This window comes from Panulirus ornatus, chromosome 34, assembly GCF_036320965.1.
Source record: "Panulirus ornatus isolate Po-2019 chromosome 34, ASM3632096v1, whole genome shotgun sequence".
In the NCBI taxonomy this organism is placed as follows: Eukaryota; Metazoa; Arthropoda; class Malacostraca; order Decapoda; family Palinuridae; genus Panulirus; species Panulirus ornatus.
The window spans coordinates 22,524,333-22,539,766 of NC_092257.1; the positions used below are offsets into that span (position 1 = coordinate 22,524,333).

Here is a 15,434-nt window from a genome sequence, read left to right on the forward strand (position 1 = left end):
TTCACATACCCTGGTTCAATCCATTGACAGCATGTCAACCCCGGTATACCACATCATTCCAATTCACTCTATTCCTTGCATGCCTTTCACCCTTCTGCATGTTCAGGCCCCAATCACTCAGAATCTTTTTCACTCCATCTTTCCACCACTAATTTGGTCTCCCACTTCTCCTCGTTCCCCCCACCTCTGACACATATATCCTCTTGGTCTGTCTTTCCTCACTCATTCTCTCCATGTGACCAAACCATTTCAAAACACCCTCTTCTGCTCTCTTAACCACACTCTTTTTATTACCACACGTCTCTTTTACTCCATTATTACTTACTCGATCAAACCACCTCACACCACATATTGCCCTCAAACATCTCATTTCCAGCACATCCACCCTTTTCCGCACAACTCTATCGATAGCCCACTACTCGCAACCGTATAACATTGTTGGAACCACTGGTCCTTCAAACATACCCATTTTTGCTTTCTGAGATAATGTTCTCGACTTCCACACATTCTCCAACGCTCCCAGAACTTTCGCCCCCTCCCCCACCCTATGATTCACTTCCACTTCCATGGTTCCATCTGCTGCCAAATCCACTCCCAGATACCCAAAACACTTCACTTCCTCCAGTTTTTCTCCATTCAAACTTACCTCCCAATTGACTTGTCCCTCAACCCTACTGTACCTAATAACCTTGCTCTTATTCACATTTACTTTCAGCTTTCTTCTTTCACACACTTTACCAAACTCAGTCATCAGCTTCTGCAGTTTCTCACATGAATCAGCCACCAGCGCTGTATCATCAGCGAACAACGACTGACTCTTTTCCCAAGCTCTCTCATCCACAACAGACTGCATACTTGCCCCTCTTTCCAAAACTCTTGCATTTACCTCCCTAACAACCCCATCCATAAACAAATTAAACAACCATGGAGACATCACACACCCCTGCCGCAAACCTACATTCACTGAGAACCAATCACTTTTCTCTCTTCCTACATGTAAACATGCCTTACATCCTCAATAAACACTTTTCACTGCTTCTAACAACTTGCCTCCCACACCATATATTCTTGATACCTTCCACAGAGCATCTCTATCAACTCTATGATATGCCTTCTCCAGATCCATAAATGCTACATACAAATCCATTTGCTTTTCTAAGTATTTCTCACATACATTCTTCAAAGCAAACACCTGATCCACACATCCTTTACCACTTCTGGAACCACATTGCTCTTCCCCACTCTGATGCTCTGTACATGCCATCACCCGCTCATTCTATACCCTCCCATATAATTTCCTAGGAATACTCAACAAACTTATACCTCTGTAATTTGAGCACTCACTTTTTTCCCCTTTGCCTTTGTACAATGCTACTATGCAAGCATTCCGCCAATCCTCAGGGACCTCACCATGAGTCATACATATATTAAATAATCTCACCAACCAGTCAACAATACAGTCACCCCCTTTTTTAATAAATTCCACTGTATCCAAACTTGCTGCCTTGCTAGCTTTCATCTTCTGCAAAGCTCTTACTACCTCTTCTCTGTTTATTAAATCATTCTCCCTAACTCTCTCACTTTGCACACCACCTCGACAAAATCACCCTATATCTGCCACTCTATCATCAAACACTTTTAACGAACCTTCAAAATACTCACTCCATCTCCTTCTCACATCACCACTACTTGTTATCACCCCCTATTTGCCCCCTTCACTGAAGTTCCCATTTGTTCCCTTGTCTTATGCACTTTATTTACCTCCTTCCAAAATATCTTTTTATTCTCCCTAAAATTTAATGATACTCTCTCACCCCAACTCTCATTTGCCCTCTTTTTTGCCTCGTGCACCTTTCTCTTGACCTCCTGCCTCTTTCTTTTATACATTTCCCACTCATTTGCATTATTTCCCTTCAAAAATCATCCAAATGCCTCTCTCTTCTCTTTCACTAATAATCTTACTTCTTCATCCCACCACTCACTACCCTCTCTAATCAACCCACCTTCCACGTTTCTCATGCCACAAGTATCTTTTGCGCAAGCCATCACTGCTTCCCTCAATACATCCCATTCCTTCCCCACTCCCCTTACGTCCTTTGTTCTCACCTTTTTCCATTCTGTACTCAGTCTCTCCTGGTACTTCCTCACACAAGTCTCCTTCCCAAGCTCACTTACTCTCACCACTCTCTTCACCCCAACATTCTCTCTTCTTTTCTGAAAGCCTCTACAAATCTTCACTTTCGCCTCCACAAGATAATGATCAGGCATCCCTCCAGTTGTACCTCTCAGCACATTAACATCCAAAAGTCTCTCTTGCGCGCCTATCAATTAACACGTAATCCAGTAACGCTCTTTGGCCATCTCTCCTACTTACATATGTATACTTATGTATATCTCTCTTTTTAAACCAGGTATTCCCAATCACCAGTCTTTTTTCAGCACATGAATCTACGAGCTCTTCACCATTTCCATTTACAACACTGAACACCCCATGTACACCAATTATTCCCTCAACTGCCACATTACTCACCTTTGCATTCAAATCACCCATCGCTGTAACCTGGTCTCGTACATCAGAACTACTAACACACTCATTCACCTGCTCCCAAAGCACTTGCCTCTCATGATCTTTCTTCTCATGCCAAGGTGCATATGCACCAATAATCACCCATCTCTCTCCATCCACTTTCAGTTTTACCCATATCAGTCAAGAGTGTACTTTCTTACACTCTATCCCATACTCCCACCACTCCTGTTTCAGGAGTAGTGCTACTCCTTCCCTTGCTCTTGTCCTCTCACTAACCCCTGACTTTACTCCCAAGACATTCCCATACCACTCTTCCCCTTTACTCTTGAGCTTCGTTTCATTCCGAGCTAAAACATCCAGGTTCCTTTCCTCAAACATACTACCTAGCTCTCCTGTTTCCTCGTCTTGATTACATCCACACACATTTAGACACCCTAATCTGAGCCATCGAGGAGGATGAGCACTCCCCGTGTGACTCCTTCTGTTTCCACTTTTAGAGTGTCAAAATACAAGGAGGGGAGGGTTTTCAGCCCCCCGCTCCCATCCCCTTTAGTCGCCTTCTACGACACGTGAGGAATGCATGGGAGGTATTCTTTCTCCCCATCTCCAGGGATATTTACATCATATTTACAGAAACCTTAATTCACAGTACTCTCAGTATTAAGGTTTTTGCAATCATGGTGAGTGTGCAGTATGGCGAGATTAATATAACATGTACCATATTCATTCAGGATTTATTCTTAGCCCTGTGATCTAAAGGCTAAGAAGCAGCTCTGGAGTTCATCGGTTATGGAGATGCTTTTGATGTGGTCACCCCTTTGAGGGAGATCGGAAAGGGAACAGTTATCAGAGATATAGATAGATAGAGTGTTAGATGGTCATATGGGATTATTGGATTACGTGTTAATAGGTAGGCATGTAAAAGAGAGACTTTTGGATGCTAATGTTCTGAGAAGGGCAGCTGGAGGGATGTTTGATCAGTATCATGTGGGGGCGAAGATGAAGATTTGTAGAGGTTTTCAAAAAAAAAAAAAGGGGGGAGGGGTTGGGGAGAAGAGAGTGGTGAGAGTAAGTGACCTTGGAAAGGAGACTTGTGTGAGGAAGTACCAGGAGAGATTGATTGTAGAATGGCAAAAGGTGAGAACAAATGAGTGAGGGGAGTGGGTGAGGAAAGGGATGTATTTAGGGAAGCAGTTATGACATGTGCAAAAGATGCATGTGGCATGAGAAAGGTAGGAGGTGGGCAGATTGGAAAGGGTAGTAAGAGGTGGGATGAAGAAGTAGAGTTGTTAGTGAAAGAGGAAAGAGAAGCGTTTGGATGATACTTACAAGGAAGGAGTGCTAATGACAGGGAGATATATAAAACAAAGTGGCAGGAGGTCAAGAGGAAGGTGCAAGGGTTGAAAAAGAGGGCAGCTGAGAGTTGGGGTGAGAGAGTATCATTAAACTACAGGGAAAATAAAAAGATGTTTTGGAAGGAGGTGCATAAGACAAGATAACAAATGGGAACATCAGTGAATTGGAAAAGGGGGAAAACAATAATAACAAGCAGTGATGAAGTGAGAAGGAGATGGAGTGAGTATTTTGAAGGTTTGTTGAATGTGTTTTATGATAGTGACAGATGTAAGGTGTTTTGGTCGGAATAGTTTGCAAAGCGAGAGGGTCTGGGAGAATGGTTTGGTTAAGAGAGAAGAGGTAGTGAAAGCTTTGCGGAAGATGAAATCAGGCAAGGCGGCGGATTTGGATGGTATTGCGGTGGAATTTATTAAGAAAGGGGGTGACTGTGTTGTTGATTGGTTGGTAAGGATATTCATTGTATATATGGATCATGTTGAAGTGCCTGAGGATTAGTGAAATGCATGCATATTGCCATTGTACAAAGGCAAATGAGATAAAGGTGAGTCTTCAAATTACAGAGGCATAAGTTTGTGAATTATTCCTGGGAAATTATATGGGAGGGTATTTATTGAGATGGTAAAAGCATGTATGGAGCAACAGATTGGGGAAGAGCAGTGTGGTTTCAGAAGTGGTAGAGGATGGTGGATCAGGTGTTTGCTTTGAAGAATGTGTGTGAGAAATACTTATAAAAGCAGATGGATTTGTATGTAGCATTAATGGATCTGGAGAAGGCATATGATAGGTTGATAGAGATGCTTTGTGGAGTCTTAAGAAAATATGGTGTGGGAGGTAAGCTGTTAGAAGTAGTGAAAAGTTTTTACCAAGGATGTAAGGCATGTGTACAAGTAGGAAGAGAAGAAAGTGATTGGTTCCTAGTGAAAGTTGGTCTGCAGCAGGGGTGCGTGATGTCCCTATGGTTGTTTAATTTGTTTATGGGTAGGATGGTTAGGGAGGTAAATGCAACAGTTTTGGAGAGGGGCAAATGTCTGTTGGGGAGGAGATGGCCTGGGAAGTGAGTCAGTTGTTGTTCGCTGATGATTAACCTCTGGTGGTTGATTCAAGGGAGAAACTGCAGAAGTTGGTGACTGAGTTTAGAAGAGTATGTGATAGGAGAAAGTTGAGAGTAAATGTGAATAAGAGCAAGGTTGTTAGGTTCAGTAGGGTTGAGGGACAAGTTAATTGGAAGGTAAATTTGAAAGGAGAACAACTGGAGGAAGTGAAGTGTTTTAGACATCTGGTAGTGGACTTAGCAGCAGATGGAACCATGGACGTAGAAGTGAATCACAGAGTGGGGAAGGGGGTTAAGGCTTTGGGGGTGATCAGAAATGTGTGGAAGGAAAGAACGTCATCTCAGAGAGCAAAATAGTTCCAACAATATTATATGGTTGTGAGGCATGGGTTATAGATAGGGATGTATGGAGGTGGGTAGATGCGTTGGAAATGAAATGTTTGAGGACAATATGTGGTGTGAGGTGGTTAAATCAAGTAAGTAATGAAAGGTTAAGAGAGATGTGTGGAAATAAAGAGTGTAGGTGAGAGAGCAGAAGAGGGTGTATTGAAATGGTTTGGACATATGGAAAGAATGAGTGAGGAAATATTGACAAAGAGGATATGTGTGTCAGAGGTGGAGGGAAGAAGGAGAAACGGGAGATCAAATTAGAGGTGGAAGGATGGAGTGAAAAAGATTTTGAGTGATCGGGGCCTGAACATACTAGAGGGTGAAAGGCGTGCAAGGAATAGAGTGAATTGGAATTGGAATGATGTGGTATAACGAGGTCAATGTGCTGCCGATGGATTGAACCAAGTGCATGTGAAATATCGGGGGTAAACCATGGAAAGGTCTGTGGGGCCTGGATGTTGAAAGGGAGCTTTGGTTTTAATGCATTATACATGACAACTAGAGACCGAGTGTGAACGAATGTGGCCTTTTTTATCTTTTCCTGGCACTACCTCACTGAAGCAGGGGGTAGCAGTGCTGTTTTCTGTGGGTTGGGGTAGGGACAGGAATGGACAAAGACAAGCAAGTATGAATATGTACATGCGTATATATGCATAGTCTGAGTGTGTGTATGTATATGTGTGTTCTATTATTTATTTTTATTATACTTAGCTGCTCTCTCCCACATTAACACGGTAGCACAAGGAAACAGATGATGAACAGCCCAACCCACCCACATACACATGTATATATATAAACGCCCACACACGCTCATATATATACATATACATTTCAATGTATACATACATATACTTTTCAACATATATATATACATACACAGACATACATGTATACACATTTACATATCCATACTTGCTGCTTTCATTCATTCCTGTTGCCTCCCTGCCACACATAGAATAACATCCCCCTACCACCTTCCTCAGCGAGGCAGCGCCAGGAACAGACAAAAAAGGAGACATTTATTTGCACTTAGTCTCTAGATGTCATGTGTAATGCACTGAAACCACAGCTTCCTATCCACATCCAAGCCCCACAGACCATTCCACAGATGCTTCACATGCCCTGGTTCAATCCATTGACAACATGTTGAACCCAGTATACTGCGTTGTCCCAGTTCACTCTATTCCTTGCATGCCTTTCACCCTCCTGTATATTCAGGCCCCGATTGCTCAAAATCTTTTTCACTCCATCCTTCCACCTCCAATTTGGTCTCCCGCTTCTCCTTCTTCCCTCCACCTCTGACACGTACATCCTCTTTGTCAATCTTCCCTAACTCATACTCTCGTGTCCAAACCATTTCAACACACCCTCTTCTGCTCTGTCAACCATACTCTTTTTATTATGTATTATGTATATGCATGTGAAGCATCTAGGGCAAACCATGGGAAGTTGTGTGGGGCCTGGATGTGAAAAGGGAGCTGTGGTTTTGATGCATTACACATGACAGCTAGAGACATAGTGTGAACGAATGCGGCTTTTGTTGTCTTTTCCTTGCGCTACTTTGCGTGCATGTGGGAGAAGGGGGTTGATATCTTGTGTGGCTGGGTGGTAAAAGACATGGATGAAGGCAGCAAGTATGAGTATGTACAGTTGTATATATGTATATATCTGTGTATGTATATGTATGTTATCCCTGGGGATAGGGGAGAAAGAATACTTCCCACGTATTACTTGCGTGTCGTAGAAGGCGACTAAAAGGGGAGGGAGCGGGTGGCTGGAAATCCTCCCCTCTCGTTTTTTTTTTTTTTTTCCCTAAAGAAGGAACAGAGAAGGGGGCCAGGTGAGGATATTCCCTCTAAGGCCCAGTCCTCTGTTCTTAACGCTACCTCGCTAATGCGGGAAATGGCGAATAGTATGAAAGAAGAAAGAAAGTATATGTATCTATATGTTGAAATGTATACATATGTGTGTGTGTGTGGGCATTTATGTACATACATGTGTATATGGGTGGGTTAAGCCATTCTTTCGTCTGTTTCCTTTTACTACCTTGTTAACGCGGGAGGCAGCAACTAAGTATAAGATAAAGGTAGTGTATGTATGTATGTGAATATGTTGATATATATGTTTCTTATTTTTCATCATACTTAATCGCCGTCTCCTGCGTTAGCGAGGTAACGCAAGGAAACAGACGAAGAATGGTCCAACCCACCCGCATTCACAAGTATATATGTAGACGCCTACACACGCACATATACATACCTAAACATTTTAACTTTTTTTTTATTATACTTTGTCGCTGTCTCCCAAGTTAGCGAGGTAGCGCAGAGAAACAGATGGAAGAATGGCCCAACCCACCCACAGACACATGCATTTTCATACACGCCTACTCACGCACATGTACATACCTATACACTTCTATGTATACATACATATACAATTTTTTTCATACTGTTCGCCGTCTCCCGCATTAGTGAGGTAGTGTTAAGAACAGAGGATTGAGCCTTTGAGGGAAATCCTCACTTGGCCCCCTTCTCTTTTCCTTCTTTTGGAAAATCAAAAATGAGAGGGAGGATTTCCATTCCCCTGCTCCCTCCCCTCTTAGTCACCTTCTACGACACGCAGGGAATACATGGGAAGTATTCTTTCTCCCCTATCCCCAGGGATATGTACGTATACATACACATACATATACACATGTTCATATTCATAATTGCTGCCTTCATCCATTCGCATCGCCACCTCACCACACTTGAAGTGGCTACCCCTCCCTCTGCGCTTGTGTGCGATAGCGCTAGAAAAAGACAACAAAGGCCACATTCGTTCACATTTAGTCTGTAGCTGTCACGTGTAATGCACCAAAACCACAGCTCCCTTTCCACATCCAGGCCCCACAAAACTTTCCATGGTTTACCCCAGATACTTCACATGCTCTGGTTCAATCGACAACCCTGTTATACCTCATTGTTCCAATTCACTCTGTTCCTTGCACACCTTTCTATTCCTTGCACATCTTTCACCCTCCTGTATGTTCAGGCCCCAATCGCTCAAAATCTTTTTCACTCCATCCTTCCACCTCCAATTTGCTCTCCCACTTCTCATTCCCCCCACCTCTGACACATATATCCTCTTGGTCAGTCTTTCCTCACTCATTCTCTCCATGTGACCAACATTTCAATTACCCTCTTCTGCTCTCTCAACCACACTCTTTTTATTAGCTCACACCACATATTGTCCTCAAACATCTCATTTCCAAGACATTCACCCTCCTCCGCACAACCCTATCTATAGCCCATGCCTTGCAACCGTATAACATTATTGGACCACTATTCCTTTAAACATAACCATTTTTGCTCTCTGAGATAATGTTCTCGCCTTCCACACATTCTTCAACGCTCCCAGAACCCTCGCCCCCCTCCCCCACCCTATGACTCACTTCCGCTTCCATGGTTCCATCCACTGCTAAATCCACTTCACTTCCTCCAGTTTTTCTCCATTCAAACTTACCTCCCAGTTGACTTGTCCCTCAACCCTACTGGACCTAATAACCTTGCTCTTATTCACATTTACACTCGGCTTTCTTCTTTCATACAGTTTACCAAACTTAGTCACTAACTTTTGCAGTTTCTCACCTGAATCAATCACCAGCACTATATCATCAGCAAACAACAACTGACTCACTTCCCAAGCCCTCTCATCCACAACACATTACATACTTGCCCCGCTTTCCAAAACTCTTGCATTCACCTCCCTAACCACCCCATCCATAAACAAATTAAACAACCATGGAGGCATCACGCACCCCTGCCGCAAACCGAGATTCACTGGGAACCATTCACTTTCCTCTCGTCCTTCTTGTACATATGCCTCATCCTTGGTAAAAAGTTTTCACTGCTTCTAGCAACTTACCTCCCTCACCATATACTCTTAGTACCTTCCACAAAGCATCTCTGTCAACTCTATAATGATATGCCTTCTCCAGATCCATAAATGCTGCATAGAAATCCATCTGTTTTTCTAAGTATTTCTCACATACATTCTTCAGAGCAAACACCTGATCCTCACTTCCTCTATCACTTCTGAAACCACATTGCTCTTCCCAATCTGATGCTCTGTACATGCCTCTACCCTCTCAGTCAATATCCTCCCAAATAATTTCCCAGGAATACTCAACAAACTTATGTCTCTGTAATTGTATATGTATGCATTTATATGTTTATCCCTGGGGATGGGGGAGAAAGAATACTCACATATTCCCTGTGTGTCGTAGAAGGCAACTAAAAGGTGAGGGAGTGGAGGGGCTGGAAATCCTCCCCTCCCATTTTAATTTTTCCAATAGAAGGAACTGAGAAGAGGCCAAGTGAGGATATTCTCTCTAAGGCTCAGTCCTCTGTTCTTAATGCTACCTTGCTGATGAAGGATATGGCGAATATGTACGAAAAAAATGTATATGGGCATTTATATTTATATATGTGTATATGAGTGTCAGTTTCCGAGCACTACCTCTTTGAGGCACGAAATGTGATCAAGTATAATGAATGATTTATTATCTCCATTAACACTGAGGTTTGTACAAGCAAGTTGATTATGAATGTTATGATGAACTTGTAACCTGTTGCATTCCCAATCAGGATACTGATTTTTTTTATCTGTGATGTCCCTGTAGTACACTATGGCTATGTATTACTTTAAAGGTTGTGTATCCATGTGTACTAATGTAAAATTCATCATATTTTTTGTGTGAGTTTGTTGAAGGACGTATATGTGTCATGTGTACATGGTTCTATTTAAGCTATGTTATGTATCCAAGTCTTCTTTGTTATGCTTATTTGCTTGTAAAACCTGCATTTATCTGTACTTTATTCACTTTCTTATAACTTCAGACTGTTTTATTTATGCTTTTTTATTTTATTATGACTATGCCAATGAAGCTGAGTTGATTTTACCTAGCATTTCTCCTGACATCCACTTCATTGGGCAAATCCACTTCCTTGTAGTGCTTGTTTACAAAGTACTGCTTTCATGTAATTGAGAAATTGTACACTTGCTTTTATTGAACAGTGCTCCCTACTGGTCTGAAATTTGTAAAATTTTCTTTACAGATGCAGCTGTGTATGGAAGTTGAACGAAGACTCCAAGCCATGGAAGAAGAAATTGTAGTTAATCCACAGTATGTACAGAAAGTGTTGGGCCCACAGGATGATGAAGGACCTACTCCATCTTCAGCACAATCCACCTCATTTTCTATTGTTTCTTCCATGTGATCACCTTGTGTGTCATGCCTCCTTTGTATATGACGAATTCTTTATGTATTTCTTAATTAGTTTTCACATTTGCAAGCCTTAGCTTTTTCCATTACCTCACATATTACACCCACCATCTTAAATTATTATCTCTGTTTACTTTTATAAATGTTTAAAGTCTCTTTATTAGATCACCTCTGCTTAACTGATTCAGAAAATAAAGATTTTTTTTTATGAATATTTTCATTTAGTGTCTCTCAGTCTAGGTGCATTAAAATTGCTTTGGTAGTGGAAATTATTTATACCCATGATTTTTGTAGAACTAAAGCCCAATGTCCTAAAAGTACATATCATTTACAAGGATTACATATGTATATATATATATCTATCTGTCAATATATGTATATATACATACATACATATTTTATTTGTCATATTATCTCTCATACATACTCATCTTACTACTAGACCCTCTCTTACCTTACTCTCTCTTATTCTTTCAACTCATCTCACACCACATTTTGTCTTCAGACATTTAATTTCCAACACATTCTCTCTCATCCTTATGTTTTCATCTAGAGCCTATGTCTCACATCTATACAACACTTGCAGCAACTGTACCTTCAGACATGCCCATCTTTTCCGTCCCAGATAGTGACCTTTCTTTCCACACACATATCTCAGTTCTCCCAGGCCCTTCACCCACCTTATGACACACCTCAGCTTCCATAGTTCCATTCACTGCCATATCCAATCCAAGGTACCTTAAAACCTCCACAAAATTTAATCCAATCAGACTCTAGCACCAAATAACCTCTCTTCATTGCTAACCTTGCTTTATTTCACATTTAATTTTATCTCCACACACTTTTGCAAACTCAGATGCCTGCTTCTGCAGTTTCTAACTCAAATTTGCTACCAGTGCTATGTCATTAACAAACAGTAAATGACTCACCCCCTAGGCCCCCACCCCAAACAGACTGCACACCTGCTGCTTTCCCCGAGACCCTTACATCCACCTCCTCACCACCCAATCCATAAACAAATAGCCATGGTGACATCACACAACCCTGCTGCAGACCTTCATACCCTACCTGCTTTCACATGCATTTTCATCACTTTTTGATAGCTTTCCTCCCGTACATATATTTGTAACTTCCCTTACAGATTATCTATCAACCCTATCATATGCTTTCTCTGGTTCTATAAATGCCACATTCATGTCTTTCTGTATTTCTCACACACATTCTTCAAAGCAAACTCATGTTCCACACATCATCTACATTCCTGAAGCCATGTTGTTCCACCCCAGTCTGATGGCCTGTGCATGCCGCATCCCTCTCAATCACTCTTCCATACAACTTACCAGATCCCCTCAAAAGATATACCTCTGTATTTAAAACATCAACTTTGTCTTTAAATAGTGGCACTATACAGTTATTTTGCTAGTCTTCCAGCACTTCACCATTATCCATACACAAAATGAAAATCCTAACTAATCAGTCAACAATATAGTCAAGTCCTTTCTTAAGAAATTCAACTGCATTACCATCCACTCCAGCTGCACTTAGCACCTTTCATCTTTTCACTCAACCACTTACCGTGATTCTCTCATTTCACATAACTCACCAACCCAAACACCCCAAATCTGCCATCCTATCATCAAACACATCCAGCAGTCCTCTAAAGTACGTATTACATTTCATATTTACCTTATCTCTGGCACCTTTTCCCCCTTTCCCCCTTCACTGATGTTCCTACTTTGTTCTCTTTGTTTTCTCACACTATTAACCATCTTATTCTCCAAGGAGTAGCCAAGAAGTTTGCAATACTTGCATACCCCAAATTCTCATTTTCCCTCACTCTCTTTCAGCCCATGCACCTTCTACTTGACCTCTTGTACATCTCCCAGTCACTAGTACTCTTAGTGATACACTTCTCTTTTAACCTTTCACCTGCAACTTTACTTCGTCATCCTTCCACTATAATTTCTCACATGCCCATCTCCCACCTTCCACATGCCACACATTTCTTTTGCCCAAGTCAACTCTGCTTTCTTAGATATTTCTTCCTTCCCTACTCTCATAGCTGTTCATCTCACCTTCTGTGATGCTATGCTCAATCTCTCCGGGTATCTCTTCAAACAAGCTTCTTTTCCAAGTTTACTTTCACCACGCTCTTCTCACCCAAATCATTTCCTCATTTCCAAAAGCCTTTACAAATCTTCATCCTTGCCTCTTCCAGGTAATGATCAGACATCACACCAGCTGCCCCTCTCTGCACATTTATATCTCTTTTGCTCACCTATTGATTAGTATGCAATCCAGAAATGCCCACTTATTGTCTCCTACATGTATACTTATTTGTGTTCCTCTTTTTATACTAGGTATTCCCAATAACAAGTCCTTTTTCAGAACACAAAACTCCACAAGCTGTTTACCATTTCCACTCACATTATTGATACTCTATACCACACATTTAACTGACACATTACCCTTTCTCTTATTCAAATCATCCATCACTAGTACCCAGTGTCTCACCTCCACTTTCAACAAAATACTCCATACCACCCAATTATACACTAAACTACTACATTATCCACTTTCATATTCAAATAACCCATCACTAATACCCAGTGTCTCGCATCAAAGCTGCTGACATACTTACTCACCTCTTCCCAAAACACTCGCCTTTCTTTGTCATTCCCCATGTGGCCAAATCCTTTAGCTATAATAATCACCTACCACTCATATTCCACTGTCAGTTTTACCCACATCATTCTAGGGCTCACACCCTTGCACTCAACATATTCCCACAACTCCTCCATATATAGAGATGAAGTGTTATGAATATATATATGGTGTGGGAGAAAAGCTGCTAGAAGCATTGAAGAGTTTTCAATCATTAGAGCAATGTGTATGTGTGAGTAGGAAAACAAAAGAATGAGTGGTTGCAGTTGAAGGTGGGTTTGTAGCTGGGTGTATGATGCCTTCTTTGCTGTTTAACTTGTTTGTGGTTGGGTTGGTAAGGAGGTGAATGGAAGTTTTGAAGACAGGAGCAGGTCTGCAATTTACCAGGGGTGGGGTGGCTTAGGAAGTGAGTCAAGTGGTGTTTGCTTATGACATGGCAGTGGTGGCCGTTCAAGTAAGAGACTCCAGAAACTGGTGTCTGAGTTTAGGAAAGTGTGTGAAAAGAGAAAGTTGAGAGTGGATGCAAATAAAAGCAAGGTTATTAGTTATAACAGTGTAGAGAGATAGCAAATGTATGGTGTCTTTATTATGGTTGCAACATTGTGGATGCGAAGGGTCCTGGGATGTGCTGAAATGGTGTGTGAAGGGTTCTGGGATGTGCTGAATTGATGTTTGTAGTAATCTAGGGAAGGGTGATGTCCAGAGCATAGATGGTAAAGTGTGACTCATGTTTGGTGATCCCTTCTCACCTTCCTGGATGTTCAGGTTCTGTGGTGGTGTTTAATACCAAGTTGAGAGGGTGGTTGTTTATTGCTTGTCAGGTCATTTCAATGTGTATGTGTTTTGTAAGTGTTATATTTGTTGGGAGTTGGGGGATCTGTGAGTAGAGGTAGCCGAAGTGGGAGGCAGGGAAAGGCTTTTGATTTCTCATAGGGATTTTAGTTAGTTATGCAGTAGTTTGGGTGGTAAGAGACTAGTGCTTTTGGAAAGAATCGAGTGCCAAGTATGTTGAGGATCTTTATTTCATTTCATAAGTGCTGTGTATTTGTGATTGCTAGGCAGCCAGTTAGTACTCTGAGTGCTTTATTTTGTGTGGATTGCATCTTTGTTATATTTGTCTTTGAGAAGGAGGAAGATCAGGCATATAAGGTGTTTAGATTGGAGGACATGAATTGTATTTAGAGGATGCTAAGGGACTTTTTTTTATTTCTAAATATGGTAGCACTTAGTGTTCTTATAGAAGGTAGTATGAGTTGCTTTGTAATGATATTGTTGGTGTGAAGAGTGAAAGCCATGTTTGTTTCTCACATGATGCATATAATAGTGACTGACATATTGTAGACAAAACATGCTGCAATCAAAGGCCATATGTTGGTGTGTAATGCATCAAAACCAGAGCCTCCTATCGACAGTCATGCCCCCACAGACCATTCTGTGGTTTCCTCTGACTGCTTCATAAGCCTTAGTTCAACTCATTGACACCATGTCATCCCCTGTATACCATGAAGTTTCAATTTGTCTATCCCATGATTACTTCTCACCTTCCTGAATGTTCAGGTTCTGATAACTCAAGCCTCTTTTACTCCATCCCTTCACCTCCTTCTCATCCCCAACTATGCCTTGCTCTTTTGACATCTGACATTTATATCGTCTTAATCATTCTCTCTTCACTTATTCCCTCCATATGTTCAAACTATTTTAGCTTAGCCTGGTCTACTCCCTCAGGTATGTTCCCCTTCCTGGCACCCATCTCTCTTACACAGTCATGCCCCCACAGACCATTCTGTGGTTTCCTCTGACTGCTTCATATACCTTAGTTCAACCCATTGACACCATGTCACCCCCTGTATACCATGATGCTTCAATTTGTCTATCCCATGATCACTTCTCACCTTCCTGGATGTTCAGGTTCTGATAACTCAAAGCCTCTTTCACTCCATCCCTTCATCATTCCTTCACCACCTCCTCATCCCCAACTATGCTTTGCTCTTTTGACATCTGACATTTATATCATCTTAATCATTCTCTCTTCACTTATTTTAGCTCTCTTCACTATTTTAGTTTAACCTGGTCTGCTCCCTCAGATATGTTCCCTTCCTGACACCCATCTTTCTTACACTGTCATTCCTCAAATGATCAGTGCACCTCATACCACATTTAGTCCTTGAGCATTTTATCTA

General features: G+C 41.5%; 1 protein-coding gene across 1 annotated transcript in view; it reads left to right on the top strand.

The window, feature by feature from the left end:
• Positions 1 to 10,978, top strand: part of CSN3 (COP9 signalosome subunit 3) — a 38,982-nt gene extending 28,004 nt beyond the window's left edge. The window contains exon 8 of the mRNA XM_071682739.1: positions 10,424 to 10,978. Within this exon, the coding sequence (XP_071538840.1) occupies positions 10,424 to 10,585 (162 nt within the window). The 3' untranslated portion in view covers positions 10,586 to 10,978. The remainder of the gene's footprint in view (positions 1 to 10,423) is intronic.
• The last annotated feature ends 4,456 nt before the right edge of the window (positions 10,979 to 15,434 follow it).